At 36.9% G+C, this 14,612-nt stretch overlaps 1 protein-coding gene across 2 annotated transcripts; it reads right to left on the bottom strand.

Moving 5' to 3' along the window:
- Positions 1–174: 174 nt before the first annotated feature.
- On the bottom strand, positions 175–12,835 carry nfkbid (nuclear factor of kappa light polypeptide gene enhancer in B-cells inhibitor, delta). Of its 2 annotated transcripts, none has more exons than XM_055210273.2 (12): positions 12,388–12,835; positions 9,717–9,853; positions 9,600–9,630; positions 9,301–9,506; positions 8,114–8,337; positions 6,189–6,294; positions 5,966–6,112; positions 5,827–5,878; positions 5,518–5,690; positions 4,091–4,207; positions 2,136–2,300; positions 175–1,932 (listed from the first exon to the last, which is right to left on the bottom strand). In XM_055210273.2, exons 1-12 carry the CDS (start codon positions 12,401–12,403, stop codon positions 1,864–1,866), a joined length of 1,443 nt encoding a protein of 480 aa, XP_055066248.2. In that variant the 5' UTR covers positions 12,404–12,835; the 3' UTR covers positions 175–1,863. The 2 variants fall into 2 exon arrangements, with proteins under 2 accessions (XP_055066248.2, XP_055066249.2); XM_055210274.2 differs by lacking the exon at positions 12,388–12,835 and adding an exon at positions 10,562–10,764.
- Between the last annotated feature and the right edge of the window lie 1,777 nt (positions 12,836–14,612).

Raw genomic sequence — 14,612 nt, 5'->3', positions numbered from 1 at the left:
CTATTGTGAATCACATTATTCCATTGGCATGTTTGACTGTTATTGGAGGAATGTTTATTAATAGTTATTAATCATAAAATGTTTTTCTTTTGTTGTTGCTTATATGAATGGAGTTTGTTATGAGTTATGAGTTTGATTAAAACCACAATCATAGTGAAACACTGGAAACAATAATATGAAAGGCAATTTTTATTTATCACCAAATTTGTCATGTACCAAAGTCAATAAAAGATTAAGTTACAGAGATCTTGGTCTTTACTCTGATTAACTTTACCTAGCCAGGTGACATATACAGGCAAACACACATACACTTATTAAACATTCATAATCTTAAAAGGTATTTAAATATGGCATTCTCAAACTGTGTACATACACAGCAAATTTTAATGCTATAGATTTTATAGACATTGGTTTTGTCAATGGTTTACTTCATTACTACAATGTTTACTAAAACAGTAATCAATTTCACAAATGAATCATTTTCACAAATGAATTCATAGCAAAGTGAACACTTTGTCTTTGTTTTAAAAAGTGAATCAATTCTTATAAATCCACAGTCCTCTCTTTGTTTTACAAGAAGATGACATTAGCGTGTTTTCCCTCATTTGAATTTCCTGAGGGACTCTGGGTACTTCAACACAATGAATCATGCAGGTTATAAACCGTCTGCCTTTCTCTTCGTACATCTGACTTAACCTCCATTATTTAAAATCTTGATACAAGATAAATATTATCCCCACGTTACAAAAATCATACTTTTATACTTAAATCAGTTGAATCTTAATGATGATTACAACCTTACGATCGTGATACTAGATGGTCTTAAAGACTACAGCAGTGTGGTTGAGTATAGTTTAACCTCAGAACCCCTGACATTTCACCCCCTCATATGACTCATCAAAATAACATATTCACAGATGACAAATCTCCTGCATAGACATCTATGATATCATATGTGCTACTGAGTAATGCACATTACATCAAAAAATAATGATATGTTAACATACAATGTAATAAATACTGTAACTGTGATCTTCTCCCTGAGAGAAAGTAACATACATTCTTTGATAAAGAAAGTTCCAGTTGGAACTAATGAGGTTTATACAGTGTGACATCATATGAGAACCTTTTTCTAGGCTATTTTTATCTTTTAAAAGCTTTTATGTGGTGTTTTATAGGAACCATCGTGTTGATCTGAGGAATGATTCAATACTCTAAAGAACAATAGAGCAACTCAAGAACTTTATACATAGTAAAAATGGTTCTTGATTGTAAGAGAGTTCTATGCTGTGAGGCAAATACCCATTTAAGAGCCTTTATTTTTTAGGGAACATTTCTAGAACTCTCTTTTGTAGAGCACAACATAATAACATGCAACATACAACAACAACCAAATACAATATAAATATAAAAAAAAAATTCACCACACAGTGGGTTCCAGTTCATATAAACGAACCAATATGGTTCATAAATTATAGGTAGAACCTAATGACGATTTCATTGAAATCACTATAAATACATAGTCATGTATGATCTCATGCTACATAATAACACCCAATCACTGAGTGAGGATTTACATTAACTGTGAATCAGTTTTATGATGCAGAATCTAATCTGCACTATACTGTCATACTAAAATGATGCAATACGTGAAAATCCCCATAAGAAGATACTATAAACCCATCCTTTTCCAGAGATAACCTAGATTCATTCGAATTTAACAATTTATCTAATTCTAATTTGACAATGATCTACTCTTGATGATAGATGATATTTTTAAGACTGAAGTATACATATTGTTTCCAGATGATGGTATCTCTATTGAAAAGGTGGGATACGTTGGGACTGTAAAAGTAGTCCTAGTCACTCTTGGTCCTGTAAGGATGTAAAACGCCGTCTAGAGGCACTTTTCTTCTTCAAGATGAGTTTGAGCTAAATTTTAGAGGGGGAAAAAGAATCAGCTGTTGCGTATTCTCCTCCTATTTGTTTTTTTATTCGTTCTTTGCATTACGATCATCTACTTTTTCATTCTTTCATTAGGGATCATCTACTGTTTCATTCTTACATCTCAATGTATCCAGTCGGACAAGTGATGACCTTAAACATTGCTTTATGAATAAAGAAACACCTCTTACCCTGTCTCCTTTGTCCCCGCTCTGCAGTAAATGAGCGGGTTGGTCGTTTTCTAGGTTGCGGATGCTTGGATCAGCTCCATGACTCAGCAGCAGCCTGATCAATTCCTCCTGATAGGGGCTTCCATGAAGCCCCGCGGCCATGTGGAGGGCTGTGTGCCCGTGAGCCTAAAAAATAAATTTGGTACACATTTATTATTATACAGTATGTGACCCAGCTAAAATCAGTTTTTGCTATGTATTGTTTTCACATAAAATTATCTTGCATAATGTATAGAAAAATAACATTGATATCTTTAACTCTTTCCATGACATTAGTGGCGGCAGGTGACTTCTTTATTTGGGGGAACTCGATGCGAAGTTCGTCACAACATGTATGTAGCCCATCATCTGTGTGTTTCGTCATTTCAAAATATGTGTTCGGCGCGTCAAGTGAACCATGTGCATCAAGTATCTTGTCAAAATAAGTGCCTGCTGCAGACACGTCTAAAGTGTTTATGCTCGCGTTTGCCAGATACTCGCATCACTTCATGCGTAATCAGGGTTTAGTGTTAAGGGAGTGTATTTGTGTGTATTTTGTGAACGTGAGCGTCTCTTTTATCATAAATGGTTTTGACGTGTGTGCAGCAGGCACTTATTTTGACAAAACACGTAATGCACATGGTTCTCATGACGCCACAAAAACACATATTTTTAAGCAACACACATGACACTCCAAACACATATTTGAATTTGCGCCCCTTGGATGAGCAGTCACGAGCCGCCACTGTTGTCAATTAAGAAAATGACACCAATGATGCTTCCCTGACAAATTTTTAGGGCAAAGAAAAGAGGCTATTGTTTCTACTATTCTCCACTAGGTACTCTTACCCAATTTATAAAACAATTAAGCATCCACTGATTCAAAAAGTTAAAACTCTGTGTATGTTTTCATTAATCGTTCTGAATTTGATCTATAACAAAAGTGCTTTACAAAAATGCAATTATCTCAGCTTTTTGGAAAAAAATACCAACATTTTGTTATAAAAAGAGAACAAATGAAGATATTACATTTTTGTTTTCTTTTTTTGTTTGTTTGAAAGCAGAGGGTTTGTCCTTTTATTTGATATATTGTATGTTTATATATTAGAAGAAAAAGTTCTGGAAGGCATTAAACTTTTGTGAAAAATCATAAAAATACTGCCGCTAGCTGGCAACTTAAAAAAAAATGCTGGCGGGGAAAGAGTTAATATTGATACTTCTTCTTCTTCCTTTATTTCTTTATGCCATTCTAGCATCTACGGCTATATTCATGGCGAGAACAAGTTAATCCATACACAAGTTTTATTCAGACAAGTTGATCCATACACAGGCTGGGGGAGGGACACTTTGGCATCTCCAATCTGCCTAACTTGCATGTTTTTTAGCCTGTGGGAGGAAACCGGAGTACCCGGAGTAAACCCACGTGGACACAGGGAAAACATGCAAACTCCACACAGAAAGGCCACCTGCCCTAGCCGGGGCTCGAACCGGGGACCTTCTTGCTGTGAGGCAACAGTGCTACCCACTGAGTATTGAAGCAATACTAGCCCCAGTTAAGGTAATTTCAAAGATTAAAATAAAGTGAAATTAATGAGTGAAATCAAACTGTATGATAATAAGGTTATGAGGCAGACATGGACAGATATTCTTTAAGGATCTTTGCAGAATAAAAAAATGGCCTGTCATATGCTTTTAGTTTAAAATAAAGATTTTTAACCTAACTTAACATGAACTTTCCACACACACACAAAAAAAAGAAGGTGGAAGAATTTATAATTTTCACATTTACATTGAACAGTGATGATCATTTAAAAAAAACTAAACATCAAAACAATTGCTGACTTCCACCCTACAGTGACTGGAGTATGTGATAAATATAGCGCATGACTACATGAAACCACTTCAATACAATATAGCTGATATCATGTGTCTCTTACTTTCAGGTTGATGAAGACCTGCATATCAGCGAACGGCAGACTCAAGAGAAAGCGCACGAGATGGATATTCCCCTCCTTCACTGCCAGGTGAAGAACTGTCTTGTTGCTTTTGATTTCCTGAAAAAGGTTGAAGCAATACTAGTAAACAAAGTGAAACCGAAGCGAGATCAAAGCCGCCATGGCATGAATGAGATTTCCTCCTTGTGCAGCACTCTCAAAACGAAACTAATGTGTATGGAACAATGACAAAATCAATTGTTTGTCTGTCTCTCAGAAAGAAACATTTGGAAAATATGTTGTTTCTTTTCCCATACCGTGGAAATATCTATCATCATTTTTTAAACGTCAATACCTGTGATTTGTTTTGTTTACGAAGCACTTTAAATATCTTTAAAGGGACACTCCACTTTTTTATTTCCCATACATTGATTTATTTGTGGTGGCCCACCACAGAATCAACACTGGCCCCCACAAATATAATTTTCATGATTCCCTTTAACATTTTTATTTCACTATTTAAAACAGCTTAATTCGGCTTAAGATATAATTTGATATATAATACAGATCAAATACAGATACAGATCAAAGAGTAGAAGGGAAACATATTTCCGGTGCCAACACTAGATCAAACGCAAACACGACATGATGACATCACATATATGCTAATTAGCGGGTGACGTCATCACCACCACAGTCGCCTCAAAATCAAAAATTTTCCAGCTCCTCTAGAGTTAAACATTTGATTCTTACCGTTTTGGAATCCATTCAGCTGATCTACGGGTCTGGCGCTAGCACGTTTAGCATAGCTAAGCATAATCCATTGAATCTGATTAGACCATTAGCATCGCGCTCAAAAAACCCAAAGAGTTTGAATATTTTTCCTGTTTAAAACCTGACCCCTCTGTAGTTACATTTTGTACTAAAAGTTGCGATTTTCTACGCCGATATGGCTAAGAACTATACCCTCAAACTAGCGTAATAATCAAGGACTTGCTGATGTAACATGGCTGCCGGAGGCGCGATGATATTACATAGTGCCCGAAAATAGTCCCCTGCTATTAAAAGATACTAAGGGGACTATTTTCGGCTGCTGCGTAATATCATTGCACCTCCTGGGGAGCTGGAAAATGAGCATATTTTCAAAAAAGTGGAGTGTCCCTTTAAAGAACCAAACCCATGATCATTTTTGGAACTTCATTTTAAGATTATGTAATATGTGACCCTGTCTGTGAAATCCAGGCTTAATTAGGAGCATCAAAGTTTGATTGACATTGGTCTTACTTGGTCAATAATAAAAATTATCAAGGTTATATTTTAACAGAATTTTGTAGTATGATTTTATGTAAAAAACTGTGAATCATAAAAATGACTTTAGCAGGGCTTTCACAGGCAGAGTCATGTACAAACTAGTTAAACAGACATAGTACCTGGCTGGTTATTGAGGCCCCAGCATTTATAATTAACCGCAAGCACATCAGTTTATCTTCTGCCTGAGACTGCAGACTGCCATCAGGGGGCCATGTTGAAGATGAGGAGCAGGCGTTTATAGCCTTTATCGTCCCACAGTGAGAGATCACAGCACAGTGCAGAGCAGTCAGACCTAAGACAGAAATATTATTATTACATTAAATTATATATTATTATTTTATCGCTTAACTTGATTCAACAATGTACACTGGCATGCATATAAGGATGATAAACATGAACATTTTATGAAATCTCATGCAGGTTGTTACCTTCAAAATTACGAGCCTCAAGGTCCACTCTGAGTCCAGTGGAAAGAATAACCTATGAATTCATAAAACAGTTTATATTTTTGCTTTATGTGATTTTGAATTACATACGTACATACAATGGACAGCTTAGCCCGCTAACCTGCATGACTCGGGGGAAACCATAGGTGGCAGCCAGATGAAGTGCAGTTTGACCATTAACATCACATGTGGTGATGTCTGCACCAAGTGAGAGTAAGTCTTGGACTATCTCTGGCTGATTGGCTGCTACAGCCACCAGCAAAGCAGTCTGGGATACAAGAGAACAACTATTTAGTTTGCATGCGAAATAAATAAGGCCTTTACAGTATTGTTATGATCTTCACCTTGCCCTTGTGCTCCTTGGAGTCCAACTTCCCCAGTTCATAAAGTTTCTCTGCAGCAGCAAAAGCATATTCCCTGAAACCTTTAGCAGTGTAGATATGTAAAATCCTAAAAAAGGGAGAGAAATAAATAGGTTTCAGTTCTCTATCTGTCCCGCAAGGTCCGTTTTCATTTGGAGTGACTTGTCACAGGACTCATAGGATGACAAACTTACAAGAGCTTAGAGAACTTCTCTGGTGAAACACCTAATGATATGGTCTGATGTGGCCACATCATTTATGACGCATTATGGGGAACTATGCAATTTACATAAACACTGTACTGTGTCAAAGATTTTAGAAATAACAAGATTAAGCACTGCTATTACTTTGAACAGGGGAAAATGCAACACTCAATATGGCTCCTCTGATGATGAGAATCTCGCCTTCCAGTTAAAAGAACCAATTATTATCATTAACGACTGGCGATTTTCAGAGGGAGGGTCTCTATACTGTACATAGTAGTGTGAGGCGCTTGCCAACTTGTGTGCATACGTAGTAGAAATGCGTTTTTAGCCAAATTTGAGCTTAAGAAAATCTTATGGTACAGTTGATGTCAGGTGTAATTGTTGGTCAAAAACATGCTGTTTAATTAAATGATTTTAGAGATATATGTCTTTCCCCATTCAACGCCTGGGGGCGTTGCAAACATGGCCGCCTAGTGGCCATGGGGACCGCCTAGTGGCCTAAAGGGACTTTGACTGTCCATAGTATGTGTATGTAAATGGAATGCATAAAATAATTTAAAAATAAAATCTTTATCATGCTATAGCATCAGGCTTAATCATGCTAGCATCATGGTAAATCATGCTAGCATCATGGTAAATCATGCCAACATCATGCTAAAGTATGCCAACATCATGCTAAATCATGCCAACATCATGCTAAATTATGCCAACATCATGCTAAATCTTGCCAGCATCATGCTAAATTATGCCAACATCATGCTAAATCATGTTAGCATCATCCTAAATTATGTCAACATCATGTTAAATTATGTTAGCATCATGCTATATTATGTCAACATTATGCTAAATTATATTTGCATCATGGTAAATCATGTCAGCATCATGCTAAATCTTGCCAGCATCATGCTAAATTATGCCAACATCATGCTAAACCATGTTAGCATCATCCTAAATTATGTCAACATCATGCTAAATTATGTTAGCGTCATGGTAGATTATGTCAACATTATGCTAAATTATATTTGCATCATGGTAAATCATGCTAGCATCATGGCAAATCATGCCAGCATCATGTTAAATCATGTTAGCATCATTGTAATATTTTGTACTCTTAGAACGAATGTGTTAAAAACAACACATTAGTGTTGATTCTGGGACACACACTAAATGCGTTGTCCCAGAATCCACCCATCTCTGTGTTATTATTGAAACAACACATTTTGTGTTACTTTTAACACAACTTGTGTTTTATTTTAACACAAATTTAACACAAAATGACCCATGAATGTGTTAAAATTACACATAATGTGTTAAAAGCTTGACACAAAAAGATGTGTAAAAAATTAACACATCCTTTCTAAGAGTGTAGAGTTTTGCCACAGCAAGAATCACTTGTTTTCTTCAGAAAAGGTAGCCTACCCATCTAATTTCCTGCTTTATTGGTTATATATTATTATGTAATCATTGTCCAGGAAACTGCTCCTTTAGGTCTTACATTAAACCAGACTTGGAGTAATGGGACTGTTTATTCTGAAAAATCCAGGGGATCCCATTCTAAATTGTTTATTCTGTTACATTGTAAGTAGATAAAATCACCACCCTTTCTAGTTAGATGTGGCTGCTGAACAAGACTCAGAGCTACAAGTGTAGATCATTCATCCTGCAATAAATCGACCCAACATTTACGCTTCATCAACTTACGTGTCCCCGTCATCATCCTGCCAGGTGGTTCTACTGTAATCCATATTCTGCAGGAAGACTCGAGCCTCCTGTAGCTTCACCATATCCATCTGTGTCCTGAACTCCTGGAGATACGGGCTGGCGTGATCTTCTCTGGATTGAGACGGCCAACACTGTATGGAGCTCTGAGCGGAGACAGGCCCGATCATATCAGATGCAGTAACAGGACAATCGACTGTGATTGACTGTGAGAGAAGAGAGATAGAAGCGTGAGATAAACAGATATATCTAACCTTTGTTTATCATTTGCCCTTAGCATTTCCACAAGCCTTGAATGATCATTCTGCTTCAAACTTGTAAATGTCCGAAGTTCTCTCATATTTATCTCAATAATCTCAAATTATCCAGAAACATTTTTACATTTACAACTCTAGGATTTGTCCTTTGAATAACATGGTCTGGTTTCGCCCTATTTGGAGGGGTCATGAATAATAATGTTGAGCTCTGCTCTGCTCTGAGGCTCATGTCAGTAGCTCACATTAGTAAACAGACCTTATATGTTTGAGTCTGTATAAGACAAATATACAGATTTTGAGTAATAGTTTGGAGATTGTTAATGGACATTTCTGAGTGGTAAGTTTCTGTTAATATTAACTGTAAAGTCAATATTAGAACATCAGCATGAACACTAGCATATAGCATTAACTAGCATGAAGCGCTAAGTCAGCAGTCACGACTTTGTTTTTAGCATTAACAACTTCGTAATAATTTAATGTGTAATTTAATGTTGGGGTGTACATCTCGAGTGTGACGTCACCGTCGCTGTTATGTTGAGATTGGCCTGTTTTCCAGCAGTCTTTTGCGTGCACAAGGTTTACATAAAAATGAGGGAACAAACGCGTTTGAGGCTCACAATATTTCATTGCCATGTACTTTTTATTCATCTATGCCTGGGTAAATACATTTTTATATTTTATGGCACCTTTAAAGAATCTGAAATAATTTCCTATAATTGTGGTCTAAAATAAACACTGCCTCATCAGTGTAGCTGTAATATCTCCTCGTCATGTTTCTTTTAACTCATACTGGGTATAGCATCTTCATTCTACATTCATCAATCAACATTTTTCCAAGTATCCACACAGGATACATGCTTTCTCTTGTTGGAAATCGCTGCTATAGAGCTGGTGAGCCATGTTCACGCTTACATATTGCTGTGTTGTCTGGGCGTCGTGGCACTCCTGCATCTGTCGAGAGCTGTAGCCAGTACCAAGAGTCTGTCCAGTCTGAGAAAAGTTGGACATGAATGGGAACGGATTGCACTGCGGTAGGGAAGAATGAGGCTGATGAATGCTGGGAACTTCCCATCTGTCGTATCTAACCGCTCCCATGTCTGGGTAGCTAACACTGGCCCCTGCAAAAAAGCGAAAGAAGAAAAACTATAAAAATCGAACCATGATTTTTAAGTATATATCCAGCTCTATTTAGCTGAGACGGTCAGGCTTACCGGCAGTGGGAGACTGAACGGATGTCAGCACCTGTTGGAAAGCATTTAAATGATGATTAATGTCTTTGCACTTGCCTTGAGATGTTCATGTTAACATGTCAGTGTTTTTTTACTCACTGGGACAGATGCAGGTCCACCAGCAGTGTAAGTCACTGTAGAGCAGGAAGGGGGTGCTGAGGAAGTCTCCCTTTTTCTCTTCTGCTCCAGGAGTTTCTTCACTGTGGGCAGAGGGTAACACGCCTTTTCCTTTGGTGCTGTTGGCAGGTGTAAAACATTGGATATATCTTAGTAATGCATTGTCAAATTTAAAAAAGGAGAGTTCACCCTTTCCTTTATCATGCGTATTTGACATAATAAGTATGTAAAAATTGTACAAAGCAAAACAACGACAATAAAGTTCATGAAAGAATACAAGAGTACAAAACTTTTTTAAGTAAAACAGTGATTTATAAGATATAATGAGCATAAATGGTTTTAAATTTACACTTACTTAAATTTACTATGTCCTTGGTGTTGTTGTAAGCATATTTCATTTGCAAATCATACATTTGTACACAGTTTACAAAGACAAAAGCTTCATCGACAGTAGTTTTATTATTGTAGCAACATTGCATTTTCTAACCCATTATGACAGATAAAGCATTGTCACAATTTGCTGGACACAAACTTCCTCAGAGCACATTTGTTGTTGTTGTTGTTTTGAAGTAATACTGACTAATCTCTCCAGTAATGTGATTTCCCCAGAGACCATATTTACTAGTAGGTGTTGATATGACATAAAAATGTATTTTTTTCGTGTTAGTCACCAAGAGAAGCTGAAAAAGAAAAGAATGCAAATATGGGAGGTTTCCAGTGGGCATCGGTTACGTATACTAGAGCAGATGCGAGGAAAGTTTCTTCAAAATCTTGACCCCAAACGTGAGATAAAAATGAAATTTCCACCAAAGGAGCGTAACGCTCACCCCTGAGGAAGGTATTCCATCTGGAAAAGTGAGCTCACGTCTACCCTTCTTTTTCACCAGAAACCTTGTGTCTATGGAGAGGGTTCTCACAGCACATTTTCTGTTTCCTTTACGCTCCGCTACGCTCCGTTAGTGGCAAACCACATCTTCTTCCTGCATTGGTGACGTACATCCTTTGAGGGGCCCCATAGGGTTGTGAACAGGCTATTTATATATTGTAAATACTGATCCAGAGTCAGATTTGATGCCTTTCACAATAACAGATAGCTAGACTGCACCGGGTGATAGTACTGAGCTAAAATCAGCCACATAAATCAGATGACAAAAAAGTGTTGCAATACGTTAATTCGCCACTAGGAATAAAGTCACTATGCATCCATTGTCAAAATATATTATGAGCATTACTATTTTTTTACACTTTGTCATGTTCTTAAGAGGTTGCTTAGCAGTAGCTTTCTGTAAACAATCATTTTACAGGAAAAAAACTGGTTTCACTAAAACATGCTTAGGTATGCGAGTTTATTTTTATGACAAAGGGGATTTAAAAGAGGAAGGCAATTCTGGTTTAGCATGCATGGAAATTCCACTGGGGATGATCTCAATAGGATAATTCCTTTTCTTATCTATATTTGTATCTGTCTCCATGCTTTTTAGTTTACTTACACTACCAGTTTCAACCATCACTATGTAATGCTCACTATTATAAAGTTAAAGTTAATGATTCACTAACTTTAACTTTATGGGCTACTGATATACAAAGTGGATATTGCTCTATGAAGAACACTACTTTACTGGCAACATACAGTACTTTTCTATACCTGTTTTGATTTTAAATATAACAATTTATATTCCTGGAACTGTAGAAGCTACAGTGGTCAAAACATAAAGTAAATAAAACATCAGTGTCTTTGCTGTCAGTTGCAACAGTAATAAGTCTACACAAAACAGATTGGACTGAAGCTTTCATACAAAGCGACTTAAAGTGCATTCAAGTTTGATATTTTTGTATTTCACTCTGTATATTTTTCTGGGAGTCGAACCCATGACTTTTTCGCTACTGCAGGAACACATTGAAACGGCGTTTAATTAGGCTATATATTCAGTATAAAGATTATCATCAAAGTCCGATGGCTCTTTAAAATGTCCAAAAGGGTGGGCTTTAGTGGCCGGGATACCCTGATGTTTGTATCTCGTAATTTCAAAGACGGAAAACCCTGGCCAATGAGTCACGCGCGTGGGCGCTCTAGCGGGGATTCCGCAGATGTCGCTCAAGTCTCGTCAACTTTAAAGTGACACCGCAGTTACATTGTTGTTTGTTGTTAACACTTCGTTGAACTTGACCTTTTCATAAAGACATCTGTTTCAGTATACGTGACTACTTTATTATACTTATTTTTATTATAATTTTCACTAATATTTCTAAATAAAAACGTGTCAGTGACTGAGACCCACACCCATCATAACGGGAACTGAAAGCATAACAGGGAGGAGTAGTAGTTTATCAAGGGGTTTCTCCAGATATCTTTAGAAATAAACTCGGTTGGCTACAGTTTTTGGAGGTCCTTTATTTAAATGAGTAAAGTTTATTTTTAAATCACTAAATTTGGATCACGAAATTAACGTTATTGCTTTTTCCAAGTTCAAATAAACATGTAAAAGATAACTGTTATTTACATTCAACAGGGCACTTAATATTAATAGAAGTTTTTGTCTTTGTCCCCCCCTCTCATTTAAACATTATAAAACCAGCATCAGTAATGGCCTAACAGTTTAGAATGTAAGCAACAAATAAATACATCTAAATACATAAAAAACAAAGTACTTACATTTCTGAAAGTGCATGTCAGAATCCCTTTTGCTGTCTTTAAATTTCGGCTCCCACGCCAGGTGAAACGAGTGATGTCAGTCGCAAACCAGGTTCTGTTAAATATCAACTCTTCGAATCTTGATAAAGGCCCACTGCTACTGTCTGACACTGCCTGTCACAAACTTATATTTGGCACGTTCCACTATGTATACAGAGAGCACGCTGTTTTCAGCCCTCCATCTAGCTCCGCCCCGCTGCCGACGATACTCACTCCGCCCATTTCTAGCTACGCCCTTCACTGTTGAAGAGCTGAAACACTAGGGCCGTTTAAGTTAACTGAGCATTACATTCGCAAGTAATAAGCATATTACAACACTTGACGATTAACTAAGAATAATAGTCAACTTTATAACTGTTAATTGAAATAAGATGTTTTGATGACGTATACAGCCTAGATATGCGCCCTCCGGAGGCCACCGCCTTCGGATTGAGAAATAGCCTATACATCTTGAACCTATAGAGGAAAGATTTGTGCTTTGAAAATAGTTTTACTCTCTTTCTTTCGTTCTTTCTTTCTTTTTCTTATAAAATTACTCTCTAATAATCTCTAATATTCGATTATAAAAGTACAAAAAAAAAGATTAATCAGTTTATTAAAAGCAAAGTTTTGTATATTTTCTTAGTTATGTAAGACTAGACTTACAGGACATGAAACGCCCCATTATTAATTTATTATGCCTACCATAGCATAAATAATCCTATGATCGCACCTCATCTGTATCCTAAATGTCACTAGTGAGTTATGTCATTTTTTTGTTCTTGTACTTTGTGGCTATATGCCTTTCCTGTAAAAACTGGTAGAGTATATGTGGCACTAACAATGCCAAGCTCTTGGGTTTCATGTCTAGGGATTACATATAATAAAATGTTTAAAAAGCCTGAAATGTTCTTTATGTTGCTTTGGATAAAAGTGTTTGTCAAATGCATATATAAAATGGAATGGGAAGAGGCCAAACCACCCAAAATAAGATTTTTTTGTTCATAGAGAAGGAAAAGCTTATTATAAAGGCTATTTTCCATGAACTCATTTACACATTAATTAAATAATTATAAATGAAAGAAACTTATACTGTAGATAAGAACACTGTAACCTATTGTATTATAAGTTTGGTTTAAAGGGCATTTCACAACCACGTTGTCAAGTGAGAGAGGAAGTAAACTATGAGGAGAAATATCCTCGTTCTCATTTTAAATCTCTGAAGCCTGTTGCTTTAATAAATGCCCCCTAAACTCCTTCTTGTATGTCCCTTGCTCTTCTGTTAGCTCTTCTCTTTTTAGCCGTCAACAACATGCCTCATTTTTTAGACCAACACCTGTCTACTTTTCTACCCACCACCAGATCATCTTTGATCTGTTAATCTGCCTCAGAGAAATTAACCACTATGTCCATTTCCTCTCCATCTCCACAACCCCCACATCCTCTTCTAATCTTGCCTCCTACCTACACCCACCTCTACCTGCTGATAAAAATGAGTAGGAGAACTTGAAGGTTGCAGAAACGTACTGTAAGAAAATAGTAGCCAAAATATAGCATAAACAGGGAAATAAAAGTTCCATTCCAAACATGGTAATTGAGGAGTGGATGGAGCAATAAAGTTCAGATCTCGCGCGATGGGTTTAAAATTAGGTTTGGGGGTAGGATTAGGATGACAGCAGCGCTCATTCGGCGAGATTTCACGAGATTTTGGCCGTAGCTGTATCTTTTACTGTCTATGAGCTGTATAAGCCACATCAGTGGAGCAAGCAGCTTCTGTCTTCGTTGAAAATTGCTCCATCTAGTGTTCAAATATATTATACACATGCCTCAACATTGAAGAACACAGTCCAGTAGCCAACATCAAATAAAAATGACACACAAATGGTAACTCCAATCTAGGGAACAAACTAAATATACTTAGAGTAAAAATAAATAAAAATAACAGATTCAAGAAACGATATCGATTCATAGTACTTTACAACAGATTTTTTGCAACCCTGAGTGATTACAAAGTGATACAGAAGACCTGCCAAAAATACTTTTTGATGTTAAAATTCTTTTTAGTTGAATTCACCGTGCGCAAACCTTCGCTGCGCAGAGCGATCTGCGTACGACATCAAAGTACCGCGAGACCTGTGTTTTCGAATCGCTCTCGCGGTACTTCTGCGCAGCGCCGCCAGAAGTCGAACACACCGACTGAAAGGAAC

The sequence above is a fragment of the Misgurnus anguillicaudatus genome, chromosome 10 (genome assembly GCF_027580225.2).
Source record: "Misgurnus anguillicaudatus chromosome 10, ASM2758022v2, whole genome shotgun sequence".
Classification (NCBI taxonomy): Eukaryota; Metazoa; Chordata; class Actinopteri; order Cypriniformes; family Cobitidae; genus Misgurnus; species Misgurnus anguillicaudatus.
The sequence above is the reverse complement of the archived record's forward strand: the minus strand, read 5'-3'. Positions and strand labels throughout refer to the sequence as shown.

Excerpts from the sequence above, each read along its gene's own strand:
- nfkbid (XM_055210273.2), bottom strand. Across the intron at positions 5,691-5,826 it reads TGAGGCTCGTAATTTTGAAG|GTCTGACTGCTCTGCACTGT; the intron begins GTAACAACCTGC and ends TTTCTGTCTTAG. Across the intron at positions 4,208-5,517 it reads GGGCCTCAATAACCAGCCAG|GAAATCAAAAGCAACAAGAC; the intron begins GTACTATGTCTG and ends AACCTTTTTCAG.